We start from the raw sequence: 23,325 nt of genomic DNA, 5'->3' as shown, positions 1-23,325 counted from the left end.
ACTATTGATACTTCAAACATGATACAAGCTTGAGGCAAGTTTAAATTGCTATCTGGGTAGGTTACGCCTGAAAACAATTTTTCAATTTTCAAACTTCTTCTTGGACCAGTTGGTTTAATTACAATATTTGAGTTTGTCCAAATGTTTGTAGACAAAATACTGGATTTCACCCCCTCGGGAGTCATTAAGATTAACAAATTATAAAAAGGATTAAGAATACCTTAAAATATGGATGTTCAAACATAGGCAAGATGGTGAATGTTACACAGTGTGTAAAGTGGCCACTTAAACGAGCTAATGTCAGGTTACAAGCCCTGTAAATGCATAGACTTTTATATTGCTTTATTTAAGGTTTTCTTCATCCCTGTTGTAATTTGTTAATCTTAATGACTCCCAAGGGGGTGAAATCCAGTCTTTTGTATACAAAAATTTGGACAAAACTCAAATATTGTAAAGTCAGAGAGATTTAAAGTTTACACGGTGATTAAGAGACTATCATATTTGAATGCCGTAGGTTAGAAGAAAGCGGGTAAATCTCAATGCTTTTATGGGGTTTTGGATGATCTTAGCTCCCATAAGAAACAATTTATCAAAAAATCAAAACTCTAGAGACACCCCACCCCAATGTCATATATCTATATAGTGTGTATAAAATACTGTTCTAGTGCCATTATCCAGGCAGAAAATACTAGAATACGTTTGTATGAAGAAAAGTCCGACAGTGTTTCAAAATAAAACTACTTGAGTTCGGTGCGGATATGTGTGTGTGTGTGTGAAAGGGTGACTGAAGGGGAGGGTGGGTTTAGGTGTTAGTATTAGGGTGTGCGCGTGTGTTTGAGAAGTGAGAAGTAAAAGCTAAAAAAATATGTATGTCAAAACAAATTATATAGAAAAAGAATTAGTTAAAAATAGTTATTTGACAACTATTATTTTCATTTTAACCGTGAATTGATCTAAAAATTCATCGCGGTACGCTGGGATTGAAGTACCGAGTTCCGATTAGATTTTGATGATATTATTGATAAAGCACATTCGCGTTTTGACAAACCCAGAACGCAAAGTGGCCGTAGTTTACAAGCGGCTGGAATTCCACAAAGATATGAGTTGTTTATTTAAGGACAAGGATAATAAAAAGTCAGATTTTTATATCAGTTAAATTTTCAGTATTCAAAGTGCCGTCAAAGAAATATCTCCACCCAAAAACTTAAATTTGTAATGACAGTTTTAAATAAATATGCTGCTTACATGGTGTTTGTTCTGTGTCTGATTCCGCAAGGTAAAATAAATTCCAGTATCTATTCTAGAAGGCTTTCAACATTGTTAAACACTATTCATGCTTATTGCTTAGAATGAGGAAGTTCAATGATACGGGAAATTAGAGGGAAAAAAATGTTTTCTTGCACGCTGTAAAAAATAAAGCATTTAATCGTACGGCTTCTCAAAAATATATGAAAAAAATAATAAAAATTAACTGCTTTAAATTACGTCACAAGTTCATCTAAATCAACCAATCATTTCACTATTGAATGTCGGAATAATGATATTCCCCCTTTATTTTTTTTCTGATAAAATTTTAAAATCAGTATTGTCGTCCTCGTGGTCAGCGCGTTTGCCTACCGTTCAAGAGGTCTCGGATTCGATTCCCAACATAGTTGATATGAAATATTTACTAAAAGGGGTGATTCCTCACTAAAATATTTGATAGTCCCTGGACTGGTACCTGAAGCGTAAGACTGATCATCTTACATTCATGTAACAAAAATGATTAAGATACGCTGAGATTGGTGTACCAATGCAATACCCTATGCAACATTGGGTGTGGAAAAGGAATGATAAATAAAAAATACTTGTTTAACTACCTTAAATTTGATATTTCCGATCACTTATGAACTTGAAATTGTACTAACATTTTTAAAATACATGTTTTTACTTTGTGAAAATGAAAAAGTATCCTTAATATTATAATAGATAACGTGAATAGAACTATTTTCATAATACCTTAAGGAATATTTATTACTTGCTGACAAAATTGAAATGACTCAGAATATATTTATAAAATCCCTTGAATTTGATTGTACTGTCCATGCATTAAAGCTAGGGTTTCCTAGGACAGCGGTGCCCGTATCTTAACGGCCGTAGTGAACGGTGATGCGGTGAACAGCCGTCGTAACGGTGACTAGAAAGTGATTTCCTAGGAAAACGGTATTAAATAGTGTTGATAATACCGTTTTCCTAGGAAACCACTCTCTAGTCACCGTCACGAGTGCTGTCTACCGCATCACCGTTCACTACGGCCATAAAGATACGGGCACCGCTGTCCTAGGAAACCCTAGCTTTATAATATGTTGGTGGTTTGTATTGGGGCACCAGCAATGTGTGGATACACGATATGTATGTTGCGAACGGCGCAAAGCGGCCGACTTTAAAAAAATCGCCTATCTTGTGAGTCACACGTCATTGTACTGTAATTATATTGATCTCGAACATCGAATATAATTATGATAAAATAAAGAAAAAAATTACTTTTTAATTATCATTTACGGGGTGTTCTTTAAACCCTGTCACATCCGAAACTATGATGATCAGTGTGGGCAAGAAGACATATGAGCATATTTAAAAAAGTATTTAGGACAAGGAAAATTTTTAAAAATAAAATATTTAAAAAAACAAATAATTGCTTACTTCTGCAGGGGAGAAGTGAGGAGAGGGCTGCGCAGTATCAGACTCCCCCCTCCCCCCTCCTCGTTTCGCTCCTGCAGAAGCAAGCAACCATTTGCTTTTTTTGATATTTTATTTTTTTAAATTTTATTCGTTCTAAAAAAATATTTAAATGTGCCAATTTGTCTTCTCGCTCATACTGATCATCGTGGTTTCGGATGTCACAGGGTTTAAAGAACACCCTGTATATAAAAAAAAATCACATGCACCTAATAATATATAAATAATTCAGATTATCCTGTAATTAAACATGGCCCGAAGAGCCGATCAACTGAGGCATGTAGGGCCAATTTAATTAAGCCATGAAGGCAGATTTGTTAAAGTCCGTGGGGCCGATTTAATTGGGCCAAGAGAACAGATTCATTAAGACTCGTAGGGCCGATTACATGAGGCCTGAGTTGACAGCTAACTGTTATTATTTTACATTACAGATTATTTACTATGAAATTTGAATCGCTTGCATACTGCCAAATATTTTGCATAGATATACTTTCTACTGAATATGCTGTATAATTTTTAGGTTAATTTTATGAACATAAATCTTGTATAATTTTTTTTATATAAATCTTGGGTATAAGGAAATTCATGTTTTAAAAAAATATATATATTATGCCAAAATGTTAATATTATAAATGTTTGTTAAAGGCAGATTTGCCGTTTATGTTAATAAAATAAAATAAAATAAATATCTGTAAAATTTCTGTGGTTTTGGTAGCATTCTTTTGAGTGACAGATTCTTTTTTATTACATTTAAATTGTTCCGAACAACAACAAAAAATTGGTGTCTAAAGGGACGATATTTCTAGGTCCCCGAGATCCTTATCAACCGAGGCCTATTTATTTATAATTTTTTGTTTGACTAAATGAATCAGGGGGGACAAGCGCCCCACCCCGCCCCGCTGTGCTCTGCCTATGTTAGCCATCAAGTCTAAAACACTCGTCGGAGTTTCTGGTTCTATTTTACACGTACATCAGAACTGATTCTACATTCCCTCGGCCACGTACCAAAACATTTGTCACTAAAATAATAAATCATGTATTTTTTCTAGGAAGGACCCAAAACACTCTGACCTGCTGGACACAAAAAATGTTATCCAAAACACTATTACCTGAATATTGTCCTCCGAAAGAGTTGGAATGTAGCCTCAATAACTTCGTCACAGAAGCCTGGTTTGATGATGACCTAGAACAGTCTGTCCAGAACCTGGAGGAACCAATATCATTTGCTTGCATTACCTTATTTGCATTTAACTCAAGAAAAGGTCAGTTAAATATACTTATGATATTTTAAATTATAGTAGACTTGAATAAGATCTCGCTGTTTCCCAAAAGATAGTGTTATCTTTATCAAAAGGTAAAGATAACATTTAAAAACATCTAGTATTTTTACATTGGGCACTATAACAGTCAACTTCATTGTGAAGGTCCACCATTAGGTTTGAAATGACAGTTTATTATTATTCTGCCGAAGCATGTTTTTTTAAAAACGTTGAACATGTCGAATTTCCTGTCTGCAGCTGAAGCACATTTAACTCTTGTCGAGACTGGAGACTCGCGGTGACCATGCTCTATCGGAACATTACAGAGCATTATCACCATCATCTCTGCTATACGCCATGATCAGCTGTGTGTAGTGTATTATGAGCTCCTCAAACTCAACGAAACCATCACGGGAGATCGCTATCGACTACGATTTATGCGTTTGAGCCGAATATTGAAGGAAAAACGGCTGCAAGACAAAGAGAGACACCACAAAGTAATTTTGCAGCATAACAACGCTTGGCCACATGATTCGAGGCCATTTTAAACATACTTAGAAACGCTCAAATGTTCCTAGCCTACATAACTCCTTCCGATTACCACTTATTCCGATCGATGACTCATGACCTAGCTGAGCAGTAGTGGCGAGCCGCGATTTATTTTATAGGTAATCCACAAAAAAATATCATTAATTTGTGCCTTCATATAAGTACATAATGTGTAAGTAAGATAATGACTCTTTTTTCTGTGGTTCTGTGAAAATCAACTAAAACAATAATTATTATGAACCACGCGACATACGTAGCTTCATTATACACTATTTTAATTCAATACTTGTACTAAAGTTTATTAACAAATACCACAATAATATTCAGCAGTAACTGCCAACAATTGTCTTAATGGACAGCGAAAGAACGGCTAAAAGGATCTACAATGCGAATGTTGATGAATGCAGGAAAAGAGGAAGACCTAGAAAGACATGACAAGATGAAGTCAATCAAATACTTGAAGATGGATATGTCAAGAGTAGGAATAATCGGCGTGCGTGCAAGAGAAGATGTATGAATGTGGAAGCGAGGTCTGTATGCAAAGACAGAGTGATGTGGCGATCTATCCTCTCTACCTACACCTACGGGGAAAGGGAGTGATGGTTTGTTTGTTTGTTTTATTTAAACTACAATATTTCAAAGTTCCTGGACTAGCATCTGAAGCTTGAGACTGATCACTTTAACTCATGTAACAAATGATCGAACTACGCTGCATTTGGTTTACGAGTGTACTACCCTATGCACCACTGGACTTGGAGAGGGGGAAGATTATGGTTTCATCGCTTACACAGCATCTTCAAAACTGAATTTTTATTATGTAAGTAAATAATACCTACAGTACAAGAATAACAAAAGCGGCATTTGAAATAAGATGACGGGCTTTAATTAAACCCAACATGGTTTCCACTACACACGACAAAATGACACTGAATTTATCTACTGCTGACTGTAACGCGGTACAAATTACTAGTACATGCATAAACACATATGTTTTCCTACACAACACATATGTAGTTTACCCTGAAGTCGGCTTCTGAAACGGTAGCCAAAACGTAGGAACAAATCGAGTCCACACCGCATCACCCAAAAAAGACTCCTATACCCAGTTCGGACGATCGATTTGCACGTCAGAATCGCTTCGGTCCTCCATCAGGGTTTCCCCTGACTTCGACTTGACCAGGCATAGTTCACCATCGTTCGGGTCCCAGCGTACACGCTGTCAGTGCGTCCCGATAATCGCACGGGGGCTTTCTCGAAACGCCTCGGGAATGCGGCGACATATTGATACCACCGAGAACCTTATTTTATCTTTTCTTTCAGAAGAAGCACCACTTCAAACTGTAAAAGGATGTGCGGATGCTATAGCTACAGGGGACCTTTGCAAGTTGTTTATGGAAAAACAAAAAGCTAGAGGCATGACCGATTCCGAGTGCCTTGCCTGTACAGAAAACCACTGTAACAGTATTAATACATTTAACTCAAGACTAAATGCGTTGCCAGCGTCTCCTCGATTAGGTAAAATAAAAACATAATATATCATTTATACATACAGGTAACCCCCCGTTTATCGCGACCCCGGCGAGTGCTGACTGCTGACTCGTTATAACTTAAAACGCGATATTTTTCGCAATGTAGTGACGTTCTTATTCTTAGAGGTGAGGGTCAGTGCTATTTATTTATTTATACTTTTACATTGTTTGTATTCTTTTTTTATACATAATAATGTTCCCTCACTGGGGTGTCCCGTGCCGAGGGAAACATTTGACAAAATTTGAAACATGCGTAAGATTAGCTATTTAACAAAGTCAACATAATAATAACAATAAAAAAACGTATTTAATCCAATTAACCTAATTATCATTAACATAATAAACGATAAAAAACTAAAATAATCATAAAAAACACACCAATTTATATAGAACAAATTTCTTAAACAGTACACACATTTTACCTATTTGGCTTGATCCACTCATCGATCCGTGCGCACCTCCACTATCCATTTCTTAATAGCAATTTTATATTGTGAGAACTCACTAATTGTCCTTATGGATAATGGAAGTAGATTGTACACTTTAACCGAGTAGTGGGCCAATCCTCTTTGACCGAAGGATGTATTTAATTTTTTGTACGAAAGCTCCTGACGTCACTGCGACCTGTGAAGATCTATTGTGACGAAAAGAAACTAAAAATAATCGAAACGATAGAAAAGAGTGGTAAAATTGCAGTTCAGGGTAGGGATTTTAAATTGCCGGAGATCGGAGAATTTGTTTTTAATGCAATGGTTGGTTTGATCGGTTTGAATAATGATTGCATTGCCTTCAAATAAAATTAAAATCATCTGAAAAATATCCGAAAGAGTTCCGTGATAAATCCCCCGTTGATCGCGAAATTTCGCTTATTTATTTGACGGACTTATGCAGTCCATTCTAACAATGGTAAATACAATTTCTTATAATAAATACTTACACCAAAAAAGTCCAGATCTTGTCTCGAGTTTACGATACGGCACAATCGGGACATTGGTTTGTGCCATAGTTTGTGCTGTGTTGATCAAGGGACAGCACAGCACAAACGCGGTTGTGTCCAGAACAGGGGTAGTTTAAACTACGCCAGGGGTAGTGTTCTGGATCTTCTCTACCCCCTAGATAGTATTTAATTTGAAGATTTCAATTTTTGTCTTTGCTTCATATAATGGCCACACTGATGATCAAATGGTGTATAAAACTGCTTCAAAAACAGAAAAAAACGAATACAGTTTAGTCAATTCAACCTTCAATAATGATCTTAATGCAAAAAAAATTATTTAGTTGCACGTGTTCGTATTTGTTTGACGTTTAACCATCGGTGTGGTCAAATATGAAGCAAATAAACAAATTAAAAATTTCAAGTGAATCAATCTCTATGGGGTAGAAAAGATTTAGAATACTACCCCAGATGCGTTATTTTTTCACTGCTGAAAGTTAAACCTTATTTAAATTAAAATCATTTCATGTTAATCATTAATTTTTCAAAACGTTATTATTAATTTTGTGGTATTTAGCGAAGAAATAGGTACATCAATGTTGATCTTACAATTTTATTTTTTTATCATCTTATTAACTGTGTGGCTGTGATGTCACACGAGTCTGCATAAGAAACAAGTCGGTTATTGGTAGTGAGCGGAGCTGCACGCATGTAAGATGACTGGCGTATTTATGATTTTCAATTTATTTTGACAGAAAAGAGCCCAATTATACTTTTATTTTTGTTTTTGTAAATTTTGGAAGAAGAGTTATTAAACAGCATGTCTCTGTGTTTTTTTTTCAAGTGTCTCAACTTCATAATATTCCATATTTTGTTTGTGGTAACACGATGTTGCATCACCCCACACAAAGGATTTTTTTATCACAGCCTTTTAAGAGTTTAGATCTGTTGGTTTAAACGTGCCTACCGTGCAAGAAGTCTCGGGTTTGATTCCCGACTTGGTTGACATGAAATATTTATTTAAAAATGTGTTTTTACAATAGAATATTTCTTAGTCTTGGACTGGTACTTGAAGCGTAAGACTGATCATCTTACCTTCATGTAACAAAAATGATCGAGATCAACTGCGATTAAGGTACCTACCATTGCAGCGCTCTATGCACCATTCGATGCGGAAAGGGAATGATGATTATGATGAATTATATTTTAAATCTAATTGCTAAAGACACGAAAAAACCATCAGCTCATGCACACAACGCGAACGAAAGAACCACCCCTGATGAAATTCGGGAGCCACTAAACGGCGTCTAGCAAAAGTACTAGAAACGTTGCTGCTCGCGCGTGTGACACATGAAATTGTCTCTTTCGCCCCCAAATATATCTGTAGTAACTAGAGTGAGACGTAAAGAGTGTATAAGACAATTATATATTCGGTTCTCTTTTACGTCATACGCCGCGACATGCGAAACGTAGGTGAATTTTATATTGTATTGGCACTTTATTTGCGATTTCTGTTAAAATGCTTTTATTTATTAATTATTATTAATTATTAAAAAAAATAACCGATACTTATGTAAATGTATAATGGAGGAATATCGAAAATCTTAAAACAGAATTTATTATATTTATAAAAATATTCAAGTTATCAAGTCGGCCTCGTGGTGTAATGGTCAGCGCGTTTGTCTACTATGCAAGAGGTCTCGGGTTCGATTCCCGACACGCTAGATATGAAATATTTATTTACAAGGGTGTTTTTACAATAGCATATTTTCATAGTACCTGGACTGGCATCTGAAGCGTAAGACTGATCATCTTGCCTTCATGTAACAAAAATGATCAAGATAAGCTGTGATTGGCGTACCAATGTAGTGCCCTATGCACCATACGGTGCGGAAAAGGAATGATAATGATAATGATTAGCTATACGTCACCGGAAAAGATTGGTACACAAATTCGTGCTCCATTAAAATATATATAAACAATAATAATAATAATAATCACGATTTATTAACAAAAATTACAATTATTTTATCTACTACATGTTTTAGGTAATAGATTTATTTGGAGTTTGTCTAGTCTGCCTAAATAGGTACAACCTGTTTTACAGCAGACATTTGTATGCAAAATAACAATAACATGACTACCTACTATGGTCCTTAAAATGTAATATGGTTAGAATGACAGTTGGCAGAAAAAGTGACGACATAACTTTGTAGTAACGTCAAAAGAGTTATTTGTATCTGGAAAATCATTTGTATCTGGCGTGTTAATTTTTTTTTTTATTACAGTGCTTGAAACATAAATCAACATTAATATATAAAATCAGCTTTAAAACTAAAATAAAACTCAAATAAACCTAATTATTAACGACGTTCTTACAAGGTAACATCATTTTGCAAATACGTTAGAGATAGGACAAATTGATCAATGCAAATTGATCGAATAAAAAAATTATTCGTTTGATGTTGTTCATAAAAAAAGTATAAATGTTTCATTTTTTAGTGAACAATTATGTTAAACATACTATAATAGGCTTGTGTTTTCGTTTTTTATATCAATTTTCGGAAACAGAGCTTCATGATTACGTGAAATAACTGATAAAATCTATTTGATCAGTGATCAGTAATTTCCCATCACTTATGAAGTTAGTTTGACAGCTGTCGTTCTAATCAAGCTATATTTTAAGGACTATAGTTATACAATATTTAATTATACTATTTATTATGAAATATTTTTTAGTAATGTCATTGTCTTAATTTTACGTTTTTAAACGTGACGTTATTTGGAAAAACCTCACCGGAAATTATTCATAGAGCATATTCATTTTTTGTAAATATCCAAGAAATGCGATAGAAATTGGCTTCGGGTTTTAGGAAAACAACGAAATTCACTCGAAGCCGTTGAATACATGTGTATGTATGTATTGTACGGCTAATGTTATACACGTCTGTATACAAATTGCAGGTATGTGTAAGTGTGTATTGTACTATCTTATCAATTGATAGGTGAGTAATGAACGGGCACACCCGAAACTAGCATCAAAGGTAGAACATCTACAGAACTCAGTGCGCTCGAAGAACTACAACAGTTAACATTATTATTAGGTAATTAGAAAAACAATTGGTTTGTTATTCGCAAAATGGCGTCAGTGGGAAAATATGGAGCTGTAGCTCTTCTTGTTGTTTGCCTGTCCATGCACGGTGAGATATTTAATGAATATTTCTTATTTATTTACCAGTTTATCTGTTTATCAAATAAAAATATATTACAATGTGTGATCGTAATATTCACGTGTCCGGGCAGAACAAGGAAAGAAGTTTTGTGGGTGAAATAAAACCGAAAACCAGTATTTTTGGTGTTTTTTACTCTTTGGAAATTCGGAGATTAGTCGGTCTCGTGGTATACTGGTTAGCGCGTTTACCTGTCATGCCTTAGGTCCGAAGTTCGATCCCCGGGAGAATCGATGTGGGATATGTCTTTAACAGAGTAACTTTTCACTTAAGTATTAAATCGCCCCTCTATCTTAAAATTTAGAAAAACTAGTTGTTTGGCATATATGTATGATACAAATTATGAAGATACGTTGCGATCCGAAAAGCAAAAGAGTGCCCTGTGCACCACTGGGTCTGGACATGAAAATTATGATGATGACCGCCATCTTGTTCCGTAAAAATAAAGTAACGAGAATATTTTTTATTGCTATTATGAAAATCGTACAGGGTAATATGAAATGTGGGTATTTATGTACCTAACGCATAAAATAAATACAAATAAAAAAATAAACACAATGTGAGTACTTATATATCATCTCTCTGTTGCAATAAATTTAGATCTTTATTTTTTTTATTTCACGTTTTACATAACACTTTTTTTTTTAAATATGAATACCTCAATGGGCGCTACCCGTGTCGAGGCATTCATTAACATGATTTTTTATTATTCCCTATCTTTACTATGGCTAAAATAATACATATTCATACTTAAATCCACAGAGATATATATATACATAAATAATAGTAGAAGAAAAGAGAAGAAAAAAAACGAAGAAGAAGAAAAAGAAAACGAAATTATATTATTAGTACAGCTCACATGCTTAACAACTGAGCAGCATGCAAACATTACTGTCAGTTTCCGGTGGCCTAACATCCGCACAAATGCCAAATATACGAGTATATGACTTATATTCATCGAGACACTGTGTGTTAGTCATTTGTATTAACAAGTTAAAATTACTCCCTAGGGAGTAAATCCAGCCATATCTTACATGGTCAAGTTAGTGCAGGACATTGGTAAAATAAACCAAAGGAGAATACAAAATGCCAAACACTTTTCAGTGGAACAGAAGGCCTGTTGATGACTGCCAACAGGCCAGCTTCTTCTAAAGAGTTTTAAGTGGTTTCTTCTTCACAAGAGCAAATGCTAAGAAATTCCTGATTGGCCCACTGCAGAATATCCTTCCTGATCCCAACACTGAAAGAGAAAGTTGAAGTTTCTAAAGGGCAGAAAAAATTGTAACGTAATAAGCAAGGTAAATAATAAATGGAACTACAGAGCAAGTCTACGAACATTTGAACATACTCAAAACATTGTTGATAGATGGTCGTTTTAATTCATGACCTCAGAAATGAAGATAGGGGAGACCAATGTGGTTTGACACAATTTGTACATTTTTGGTCATAACAACTATGATTTTAGAGATTGGAATATGAACATTTAGTTTTCAAAAAGCGTATTTTATCATTTTTTATTTTTAAGCCATAAACCCGCTAAGCCTCTACTTTGAGGCTTGTTAGCAGGTGAGATAGAAAGGATATGGAAGGAGATAATGAAAAATTCACCACAACACCCAGACCAATTGAGAAAAAAAACTTTCTTGGTTGTTTTTTTTGCAACTGACGGGAATCGAACCCGCTACGTCAGTTTCACAGTTGGACGTCTAACTGACTGCGCCACGGCGCGGCGCTTGTCCTTTTAATTATAAGCAAAATAGTACTAATTGATCACATATCGGTGAAAAATCAAACTTTTTGTGAGCATTCCAACTGCGACAACCCTCCTCGTACCGAGATAACGCTAGCCCAAAGCAACAGTGAGAAATCTCTGAAAAACATTTTCTGAGATAATCGGACTTCGAGGTATGCAAAGGGTTGACTAAATTAAATTATTTGAATCAGATTATGAATTCTATATTTTCTCATCAGTTAACTATCTAAATTCAATATTTTATTATTTGAAAACGTTCATGTATTTAATTTATGAACATATCTGCTTGTGAAATTTAAAATTCAAAATTTCGGGTTTGTCTCAAAGTCTGATAAGTTGAAACAGCTGTCAAGAGGCTTGAAACACATTATTTTATCATCATTGATAATGTCATTCCCTTTCCGCATCTAATGGTGCATAGGGCACTACATTAGTGGACCAATTGCATCGTATCTTGATCATTTTTGCTACATGAAGGTAAGATGACCAGTCTTAAGCTTCAGGTACCAGTCCAGGGACTATGAAATATTCTAGTGTGAAAACACCCTTTTAAATAAATATTTCATATCAACCATGTCGGGAATCGAACCCGAGACCTCTTGCATGGCAGGCAAACGCTCTTGCCATTACGCCACGAGGCCGACATTATATTATTTTGTACAGGTCTAAATCTTTATAAAAGACTTTGTAAGTGGATGTTTATTTTAATCATATTAAAAACAAATAAATAACTTCTTTGAGATTAATCAAGTTATACAACTAACACAATAATTTGAGAAAACGCATCGAAACAATAATATATATATGTACCATTTTAAAAAAATGTTTTTTTTTTCTCAATGAATTAAGGACACTTGCATTTATTAATTTTTCCGCGCATCGTTGGATTAACTAGCCGATTATTTCAGCTCATTTCTTCATTCAAATACGGTTAATATATTTTGAACATCTTTAATCCAGAGACCGGTCCAATCCGGTTTTTTACTCCTAAAGTATGCTCGCAGATCACACAATTTATTGAAAAACAGTATTTCAAACATTATTTCTTAAGGGCTATTTTCCATTGAGATGATACTTTTGACATATGACAATAATTACTTTTATGCGTCATATTGCAGGTCATGTGGCGCTCGAAGCGGCTATTTTTGGCATTATTAATTTCTAGAACAAATGAGCCAGTTGACATTTCAATAATGGGAATACCTAATACGTACTGAATTCATTGTGCTATTTTTTTATAATCTTTAATAGAAGTTATGTATTTAAGTAATAGATAATATAGCTACATAATAAATTATATCACAAAGTTTTTGAGTTAATTGCAAAGATGAGAGTTGTTATATCAAACAAAACTACATATAGTACATATTACGAATAGCAATTTATAGTATATATTACTTATATTATGTACCTACTATGTAGGTACAAATACATGATATTTTTTTATGGCTTACCGGTATATAAAATCACCGTTCGCCACTGCCACATGATCGTGTTGCAAAACAAGCTCAAACTAGAATATTGCTATATTTTTAGCTGATATGTATCTTGAGATTTAGTCATTGTGTCAACTCATATTTGTGTCAACCCACCGAGGTCTCCCCTACACACGAATGTCCCAGTGCCGTCATACGAAAAATGACATCACTTTAATTTGTCAAACCATCAAATTAAAAACACTATTTCGTGATTCTATTTCACACACAGAACTGTAGGTATTTTATAGCATATAACCAGAAATGGACGAAGAAAATCCAGCAAAAGGAACAAACATGATCAATAAAATATTAGAATGCTGATATTAAATTAATAAATATTAAAAAACCTACATTATCTGCATTTTTTTTCGTGCCCAGGCGGATAGAAAATATAGTTCTGTACGTGAAATGGAACCAGAACCCTGGACGAGCATTTTTGACTCGATGGCTGCTCTCAGGTAAAAATCCTGAATACGAAAATTGCGTGGAGATGCACGAGAAGTGCCATTCTTGAGGTCCTGGGTTCGGTTTCTAGCTCGGTAGACGTTTTGATTTTAAAAGTTGTTGAAGCTGTAATATTTCATTGTAGCGTAAGACTGATCACCTTACCGGTCTGTAATAGATGATCGAGATACGCTGCATTCGATTTAACGGTGCACTGCCCTATGCACTACCGGTTGCGAAAAAGGGAATGATGATAGTGAGAATTTTAACACTAGAATATTTCATTGTGTCTGTAGCATAAACCATCTACGTGCTTAAAAACATGCAAAGGATGTGAGCGATCACAATGAACAATAATGAACATGCTTAAGCTATCGCAGTCATAAGTCAACGCGTGTGTAATCTCTAAGTCAACGCTCGAGTCCATTTGTTTTTTTGTTTTCCTCGTAGATGAATACAGTTCATTGGCGAAAAATCTGGGTTTACTATAAAAAATAATACAATATATTGCATTTGCAAAATACGAGTAGTTAGGAGTATCTTATACAAAAAAGTGTAAATTAAATTACAATTACTATGGCGACTGCTTTTCTTGACATTTGGCTTGCCAATCACCGCCGCCAGCTAAATGCAATAAATAACATGATCAATAATAAATAAAAATAGCAATTTTGGAATATTTGCCATATTTACACTGGTGAAATTCAAAGCAGCAGGATTATACGTCGCGAAACGTTCATATTTTGACATTCAATATTAGGTGTTCACGGATGTTCTATTGTGATCGCGAATACGATAAACAACCATGGTGAGAAATTGTTATCACGTCGCTTTTCAGCACGTCGATAATTATTTGTGATTGAGCTACTGGACAGCTGAAGCGTAAGACGGACATCGTTCCTTCGTGATACGCTTCGGTTGGTTTACCAATGCAGTGCCCGGTGCACCATTTGGTGTGGAAAGGAAATTACGATTATTAAAACATTACGACAAAATAAATTATTTTAAAATACGTCTAAAAAAATAATGATATTTACAAGAGTGCTTGCAAGGTAAACGATTTGTGGATACGAATTGTTGATTTTACAAATAATATTTTGTCCACACCCATTTTCATAGAAAACATGAGGCAATATTTGAGAAAAAAACCGCAAATATTGAAAAAGTCATAAATATACGCATTAACCAAATAAACTTTGAAAAGCATTTTAGTAGATACTATTTACACTACATATATCTTAGGTTATAATTTTATCAGTTTAAAATATTATGGATTTAAGATAAGATTATAATAGGAATGTTTATTAAAAAGTTTTACCGTTTTAGACCTTAATAAATTCTTGTAGCTATAAAAAAGGTTTGTATTTTATATTGCACTGAAGGAATTATTTGAAAAAATCTTTAAAAAAAATTTAATGGCTCATTTCATAAAACCAGAGTCTTTAACCGATGAAGAATGGACAAAATACTTGTATATAATATTTTGGGCATGCCCAAATGTTCGCAGACAAAGACTGGTGTCCACCCTAGGGCGGTGATGAGTAAACTTTTCAGCTCAGCGGTGTCGAAATTTTGGAAAAACGTGGCTTGATTCGGGTGCCGTGTCACATCTAGGAATATTAATACTTTTTGCAGTTCGAGTAAATCAAAGAGAAACTAAGTCAATCTAATAAACGAAGAAAACGCATCGCTCGTTCTCGAGCGAAGATTGTCCGTAAACAATGCGTGTCACCCAAAATGTCTGTTTGCAAAACGCGTGTCATATGTTACCCATAGCCGCCCTAGGGAGTCGTCTAAACACCTAAAATGATATATTAAGGTGATTCGAAACGAAAATATGAAACTAACTAATTCATAGATGGCACTTTTATTTTTTTTTATTAAAAATTCAGTTTGTACGTTTATTTTCAATGGAAATTTTACAAAACTTGGTTTGCGGAAACTTTACACTATATTGATTGTAACAACTACCATAACAATATAATTTAGGTCTTATTCAAAAAATGGTGTACAAAACAAAAAATAACTTCTATTATTTTGTTGTTTTGTACACCATTTTTTTACAAATGTAAAGGACCTTAATTGTATTGTTATGGTATTTGTTACAATCGATATAGTGTAAAGCATATGATTAAGAATAGTCCAGAAACAGCATACGCACATCAAACAGAAGGCGACTAAACTACTCATAAATGAGTAGGCTTACGTTTTGACCCATTAGTTTATTTGTAGACGTCGCTAAGTACGCAACTCCTGATTTGAATTCAACTATGCCGTGTTGTCCTTTTAAAGTGTATAAATACTGCTAGGATCTTAAAGAAACAGGATGCAATCACATTTCATGTGTAATTAGCAAATGAATGTGCATGTAACAAATGCATTACTTAAAATAGAATTATTTTTCCATCTGTCAGATTATCGAAGAAACAAAATGAACATTTCGTTAGTGTTACCAGGGTAGAATTTTTTTTACCCTACTATGCTCATCTAATGAGAGAATTCATGAAAATTGGATCTCGGATTAAACAACTCTGTGGTGGACATTTGACCGAGATTATCATCAAAACATCAAATATTATTTATCATGATATAAAAATATCCGTTTTATGTAAAATAAAATTTGTTACAGTTCTGTGTTAAAAATAAAACTTCTAAAAATAGGTTTCCACCCCGGATGAGTGCTTTCGACTGGGTGGCCACTCTCAGATAAAAATCCTGAAAACAGTAATCGAGTGGAGATGTAGCGTAGTAATTGGCAAGTTTGTCTACTATGCTCGAGGTCCTGGGTTCGATTCCTGGCAGGGTGGACACAATTTGAGAATCAAAAAATGCCCTATGTAAATATGGAAATCAACTACCTATAGGCAGAATGTTGAATGTTACAAAATGTGTAAATTGATCAGCCCACCTGGCTGCGGTAACGGATCATATAAGTTGTGTAAATGACAAAATTTCCAAATATTCAACAACTGAAAAAAAATCAAAAATTCCAAGTATATAAATTTTAAACTTAGAATCAGTCATGAATTTTTAAACTATGAATTCATACTAAAAACATTAAATTTGTTAAAACTTAACAATAGAAGAAAATTACAGACCTTTTAAATTTAATTTAAAAGGTCTGTAATTTTTATTATATTATATATTTTATTTATTAAAATTTATTCAAAATTGTAAATTCAATATGGGATTGCCCTGAACCCCCTCATCAACTTCAGGGTGCCTGGAAGAATGACTAAACAGGTGCCACCGCTTTGTATCAACAATTCACGGACAGTGTATACTTGTCATGCCGTATTGAACAGACTTCATGAACTCGGCAATAGTTATTCCCACGTATCGGATATATTTAGTGCAGGGTATTGTTCCTATAGAACAAACCATTTGAACTTTTTCAAAGATGATGAATGGTAATCATATTTATTTTTTTATACATTTCATAGTATAAGCATTTTTTTTCACTTTGCCCAGCTGTATGAAACCGTACTTACGATTTTCTTTTTATATTACTTTAAAATATTTTATTATTTTATTTGTTTTTTACATTTACTGAATGTGTTGTATAATTTTTAGGTGAATTTTTTTTTTATAAATCTTGTATAATTTTTAAGTTTATTTTTTTATAAATCTTGGGTAAAAAAAAATTAAGTTTTTTTAAAAAAAAATATTAAGCTAAATATATTAGTATTATAAATTTATGTAAATAGCAAATTTGCCGTTTTTGTCAAAAAAATAAATAAATAAACTTCTTATTTGAAAAAAAAAAACAAATATTTATATAATCATAATTTGTCTACTAAGTACATGGGTACCCAAAATACTGTTAATAATTTATCTTCTCTCATGAGAATGAGGTAATCCTCTTAAATATTTCTTTGAAATGGATGATCTATATGTGAAAATGATTAATATTTAAACAAACAAAAATTTAAAAACTAAACAGTATACCTCACTAAAAAACAGGCAATATTTTGTGCAAACCAAGGTGTGGAATTTCTTTGTACAAATAAAATCGAATATTAATCAATAAATATATAATAGTATACAGAATTTTTTTGCATTGTTAACCAAAGGATATTTTAATTTTAAAAATGCAGTTTTAATTTATAATTAAATGTAGAAATTCGCTAAAATAGAGACGATTTCGGAACTTTTTTTATACGTACAAAAAATAAATATATGCGTTCTTATGATATTTTAGGAAATCAGGATATTTGTATTTTTAAGACCATTTCAACGAGTTATACGTAAACCACGATGTGGTGATGATAAAAGGTGAATCTGCCATCCTAGCCACAGGACCACAACCCGGTACTTCTTACTTTCTCATCGGGTCACTTGTTTTTTATTATGTATAACTGTCTATTAAAAAATGAAATTTTATTTTGTTTTGTTTTGCTTAGCTTCCAGTGCAAACACAACCAGTTGTTGGCAACAAAGGTCCAGAGAGGGTCCAGCGTCAGAATTGGACGGACCAGGAAACCAGGTCAGGTGCGAACCCAGAGGATCTGTGTCCTTGGTGTGGCTGGATGCTCACGAACAGCAAACCATACTGGGTCCAAATACCTCTGAAGGCTTCGACTATGTCTGTTTGAAGTTGACTGCCAGTAATCCGAAAATCGGTATGTTGTCTTCTATTTGGAATAGGGAACTAAGTTAGGAAAAAATTGAGAAAGGAAGGCAGGAAAAAAAGAAAGACAGAAGAAATTCTGTGTTTTTAAAAATATGTGTACATTTTTACAATCAATTCTGAAATTCAAGTATGATGTTGATCATGTACAGTTCATGGGTTTTTAGATACTTGTAATGTGTTTCTGGATTGTTACACCGTATATCTACCTACACATCAGCCCAGATGATGGACACTGTAACGCTGTCCGAAACGTCGGCAGTGAGGAAACTATACATGACACAACTATCCAGAAACACGTCTCTTCTTCAGTTAATGTGTTTTGCGTGATTTCAAAAAAGGGAAATACCCTTGGAAAAAGACTTCACACTTCAAATTTTACAACAATAAAAAATATACTAAAACGGTATTTATCTAATACTAATTTAAAAAAAGGAAAACATGTTAGGCGAATTATAATTTTAACTTAATTATATTTGAGGACAATAAATATTTTTTATTGGAAATATTAATACAGGAAGCAGAAATATGATCTGACGGTTTTAAAGTAAAAACAAAATCAAAAGTGACACAAAATGTTTTATTGTTTATTACCGAAGGGTGTTCATGTAAATTAATTCAAATAACACCAGAACAACCGATTTCAACTGTTTAAGATCTGAAGATAACGTCCTTTAAATGATGTCCTTCTTTGACCAAGCATTCTTCCGGTCTAGCACTGAAGGTGTCGAATACCTTTTTTAACATTGCAGGAGTCAGGTTGGCAATTTCTTTGCTTATGGCTTATTTCAGTTCGTTCGGTGTGTGGGGTTTGTTTGTGTAAACTCTTACTTTAGGGAACCCCGACAAGAAAAAAACACAACTGCTAAGGTCTGGGGAGCGAGCTGGCCATGCAATGTCTCCGTAACACGAAAACTCGGCTACAAAACTTGCTTCTCAAAAAGCCCATCACCTATTTGGCTGTATGCAGTTGCCCCATCCTGCTGGAACCACATCCTCCTGCGTACTAAACGATTTCTCTGAAGTTCATTGATCAGGAAGTTTTCCAACATCAACAGATAACGTTGTGAATTGATCGTAATGGTTCGACCACCCCCTTCAATGAAGAAGCCCAATGACACAACTTTTCATTAGACCACACCATACAGTAACTTTAAGACTGCAAAGAACGTTCATGCAGTTCTTCAGGATTTGTAGCTGACCAATAACGAAAGTACTATTTGTTGACATAACCATACAGATGAAAATGTGCCTCATCTCTCATCATGAAAAAAGCAAATGATTTCCACTCTTCAGTCGCTAGGCTTTAACTGCTGGACAATACCCATTTTGTATGGGTGGAAATGCAGATCAAAATGCAATATTATTCTTACCGAGTGGTCTGACATGTGCAAAGCAGCAGCTTGTTTACGGGCCGACCGCCGAGGACTGGCTTCCACTGCTTCTCTTACTCATCGATATTCCCACCACCCCCCACCACCTACTTGCTCAACAGTGCGGCGGTGGAAACCGTCAGATCATTTTACTGCTCCCTGTATAATGTATTTATTCAAATAGTTGTATAAAAAAAACATCATCCTACAGAACGATGCTATATACCCAGCATCCTTAATCTCTTTCGGCAACTCTAATTTTAGTTCTTTATGGTACAGATTGTTCTAAGTTGCCTTGATTTTTGTTTTTTGGTGTCTGAAACATTCACCGCCCCTCGTATTTTAGAATTTCAATTTCGTTATTGGATACTCTTAAAAGAATTACGTTTTAAATATTCCCTATGGAATTTGGTATCTTTTCGTTCAGTACTTTAATTTCAGTTCTACTGACATGCATACAGTCTATTGGTGGATTTATGAATGCACTATCCTATGCACCATTAAGAGCATAATAATAAGGAGGCCAACAGTTTGTTACAACTTACAAGAAAAAAGTAAAAAAACAAAGGATAGAAGAAAGATTAAATTTTATCCAGCTATACTATATTATAGAGCTACTGCAAGTACTTTAAATGTCTAATTAAAATATCACATTTAAGCATTTTTTATGCCACTCCCCTTAAACTCAGTTCATTTATCACAATTTGAAATATTATCTTATCATAATTAATTTTTAAATAAGTAATTATTTATCAAACTGTTACTTGACTCTTTCGGGGATTATGATAACATTTTATTGAATGCCTATCGAGAAATACAGTTAATTTAAAATATGCAATCGATGATTGTAATAGTTAATTTGAAATTAGCATCCTTGTTTTATAATTAATGTAAGTATTTTATTGCAGTGGAGATAACAGAAGTGCATTTTTTCCCATCAGATATAAAAATATTAAATTAATGTTAAAGTTAGAAAAAATAATGTTAAATTCCAATGCAATATTTTTAATGTTTTATAGGTAGATTTATTCAAAATGGCAAAACGATTTACATATAATTATTAATAACTATTATTTAGCCTGGCAATTCATATTCCAATGAAAATGAATGCATTAGTGCTCCAATGCAGCGTATCTAAATCATTTTTCGCATGAAATGCAAGGTGATCACTCTTACACTTCAGGTGCCAGTCCAGGGACAGATAAATATTACAGTGAAGAATCACCTTTAAAACTATTTTTTTAGCGTCAACCCTGCCAAGAATCGGAACCCAGGTGGATCGCGCCAACCGCGAGGCGGACTTATCTCCACTCAATTTACCTTTTCTGTACTTTTACCTGAGAGTAGCCATCGAGTCCTCATCCAGGATTCTGGTTCTATTTCAGAACTGTATTCATCATCCGCCTAATGGTCAGATGATCAACGTGTTCAATTTAAGGTATTGAAAAGGGGTGTTTTTACACAAAAATACTTCACAGGGACCATGACCTGAAGCGTAAGACTGATTGTCTTACTTTCATGTAACAAAAATGATCAAAGTACGCTGGGGTTGGTGTACTGATTCAGTTCCCAATGCACCATTATATGCAGAAAGGGAATGACGATGATGATTTTTCATCAAAACCATGTGAAAAAACAACAAATTCTAACATATTGTGTGATGATAGGCTAACTGTATTTTTCTAGCTGGTGATTCTACAGATGTTATCAGAGGATGTGCTCTGGCTAACGCAGCAAAGAATCTGTGCAATGCTCTCATCGAGACCGAACTGGCCAGGGATAAGAAGGATGTCCACTGTGATATATGCACAGGAGACTATTGCAACAGTGCTGTAGGAATCAATGTATCCGCAGTAACACTTCTTGTATCAGTGTTCCTCGCCAAATTTTTAAATCATTAAATAAATAAACACAACACAAATTATTATTAAGCATTTTTTCATGTCATTACTTTACAATGAATTAAACTGATTTCTTATTACAGTTTTATTTTATTTGGGAAACCAACTGGATTATATATTTATGACCAAGTTTTGTGCTATTTTCACTGATTCGAGGGTTAAATTAGAACCTCCCCAGAATTATATTGCAGTATGATAGTTTGCTTTGCCAAAAAGCAAAATAGATTTGCCTCATAAATTAATCCAAGATGTTGCTTAAGATATATCCTTATAATAGTATAAATGTATGCAGATTTTCATATCTGTTTGAATGTTTCTTTAATGTATATACAGTATAATGGATACATAAAAAGAAAACAGAAATATACGAATACTTATAGTAAATGGGGAAAGATTAGGTCAGGAATGAAAGTAGGGAGGATAACGAAGGGAAGGGGCAATTCAAAAATATACATATTTAACATTATTACCTATTAAAATTGAATTTAAAGTGCTAATTTCATTCCTGACAATATGAATTTATATACCGTATTTTTCAGACGATAAGACGCATCGGACCGTAAGACGCATCAGACCGTAAGACGCACCCTATTTATCTATCAATTTTTCGAGAAAAAAAAAAGTTTTGGACGATAAGACACATCACAGACCACAGGACGTATTCCAAATTTTGGTTGAATTTTCAGAGTAAAAAGTGCATCTTATAGTCCGAAAAATACGATAGTCTATAAATCTTTCAATATAATTTTGTAAACTGACACAAGATTTGCCAAAAAGGCCATTTTTGGCATGATATTTTGCTTCTGATATATGCATTAGGTGGTACTGTTTACACATCCTAGCTGGAGTATGTATGGTTTAAAACCGAGTAACTCTGAACAGCCAACTAATCAAGCAATAATTTTGTAAAACTGCAGCTGGTTCGCACACACTCTGCTACCGCATAATGAAATAATTCCATGGTTGTGATGAATTTATATAGGTACAAGGTACCCCTCTATTAAAATATTTTTTCGATACAAAATTTGTTTTTAATGAAAATAGTACCTCAGAATACACACATCTTAATTTGGTATTCGTGGTATAAAAATATGAATATATTTTTTAAATACTTACATATATATCAATGACATACAGTGACATTTACCTATAGGCAGGCATTTTTTAACCACTTCCGTTTAGGGTATTTTCTCATTACTCAAACCTCAAATCATACATATTATTAACATTAATGTGATGATTATTATATTTTAAGTATTCATAAGTCCTTTTAGGGTATCTTTTATTCTCGTTTTATATGACGAACAAATATTTGGAATAATGAATTACTAAATTAGTAATCAAATAGGCACGTGGAACAAATAGACAATGAACAAACGGTGAAACGGATTTTCGATGCGAATGCGGCTGGCGAGGACCGAAGAAGACATGGCATGATCAAGTAGTTTAAATCCTCGAATGTGGGCAGGTCAAATGTTGGAACAATCAGCATGCGTGTTTGTGGAAGAAATTATAGGAGTTTGGCGA

General features: G+C 34.0%; 1 protein-coding gene across 2 annotated transcripts; it reads left to right on the top strand.

Annotated features, from left to right (window-relative positions):
- The first annotated feature begins 1,096 nt into the window (after positions 1-1,096).
- LOC148284539 (uncharacterized) lies at positions 1,097-21,880 on the top strand. Of its 2 annotated transcripts, XM_088238684.1 has the most exons (5): positions 1,097-1,276; positions 3,768-3,980; positions 5,847-6,041; positions 18,298-18,516; positions 21,584-21,880. In XM_088238684.1, exons 1-5 carry the CDS (start codon positions 1,216-1,218, stop codon positions 21,796-21,798), a joined length of 903 nt encoding a protein of 300 aa, XP_088094810.1. In that variant the 5' UTR covers positions 1,097-1,215; the 3' UTR covers positions 21,799-21,880. The 2 variants fall into 2 exon arrangements, with proteins under 2 accessions (XP_088094810.1, XP_088094815.1); XM_088238689.1 differs by lacking the exons at positions 1,097-1,276; positions 3,768-3,980; positions 5,847-6,041 and adding an exon at positions 10,008-10,189.
- The last annotated feature ends 1,445 nt before the right edge of the window (positions 21,881-23,325 follow it).

Source organism: Micrasema longulum, unplaced genomic scaffold (assembly GCF_059751315.1).
Source record: "Micrasema longulum isolate JH-2025_06_02 unplaced genomic scaffold, ASM5975131v1 h1tg000112l, whole genome shotgun sequence".
Classification (NCBI taxonomy): domain Eukaryota; kingdom Metazoa; phylum Arthropoda; class Insecta; order Trichoptera; family Brachycentridae; genus Micrasema; species Micrasema longulum.
The sequence above is the reverse complement of the archived record's forward strand: the minus strand, read 5'-3'. Positions and strand labels throughout refer to the sequence as shown.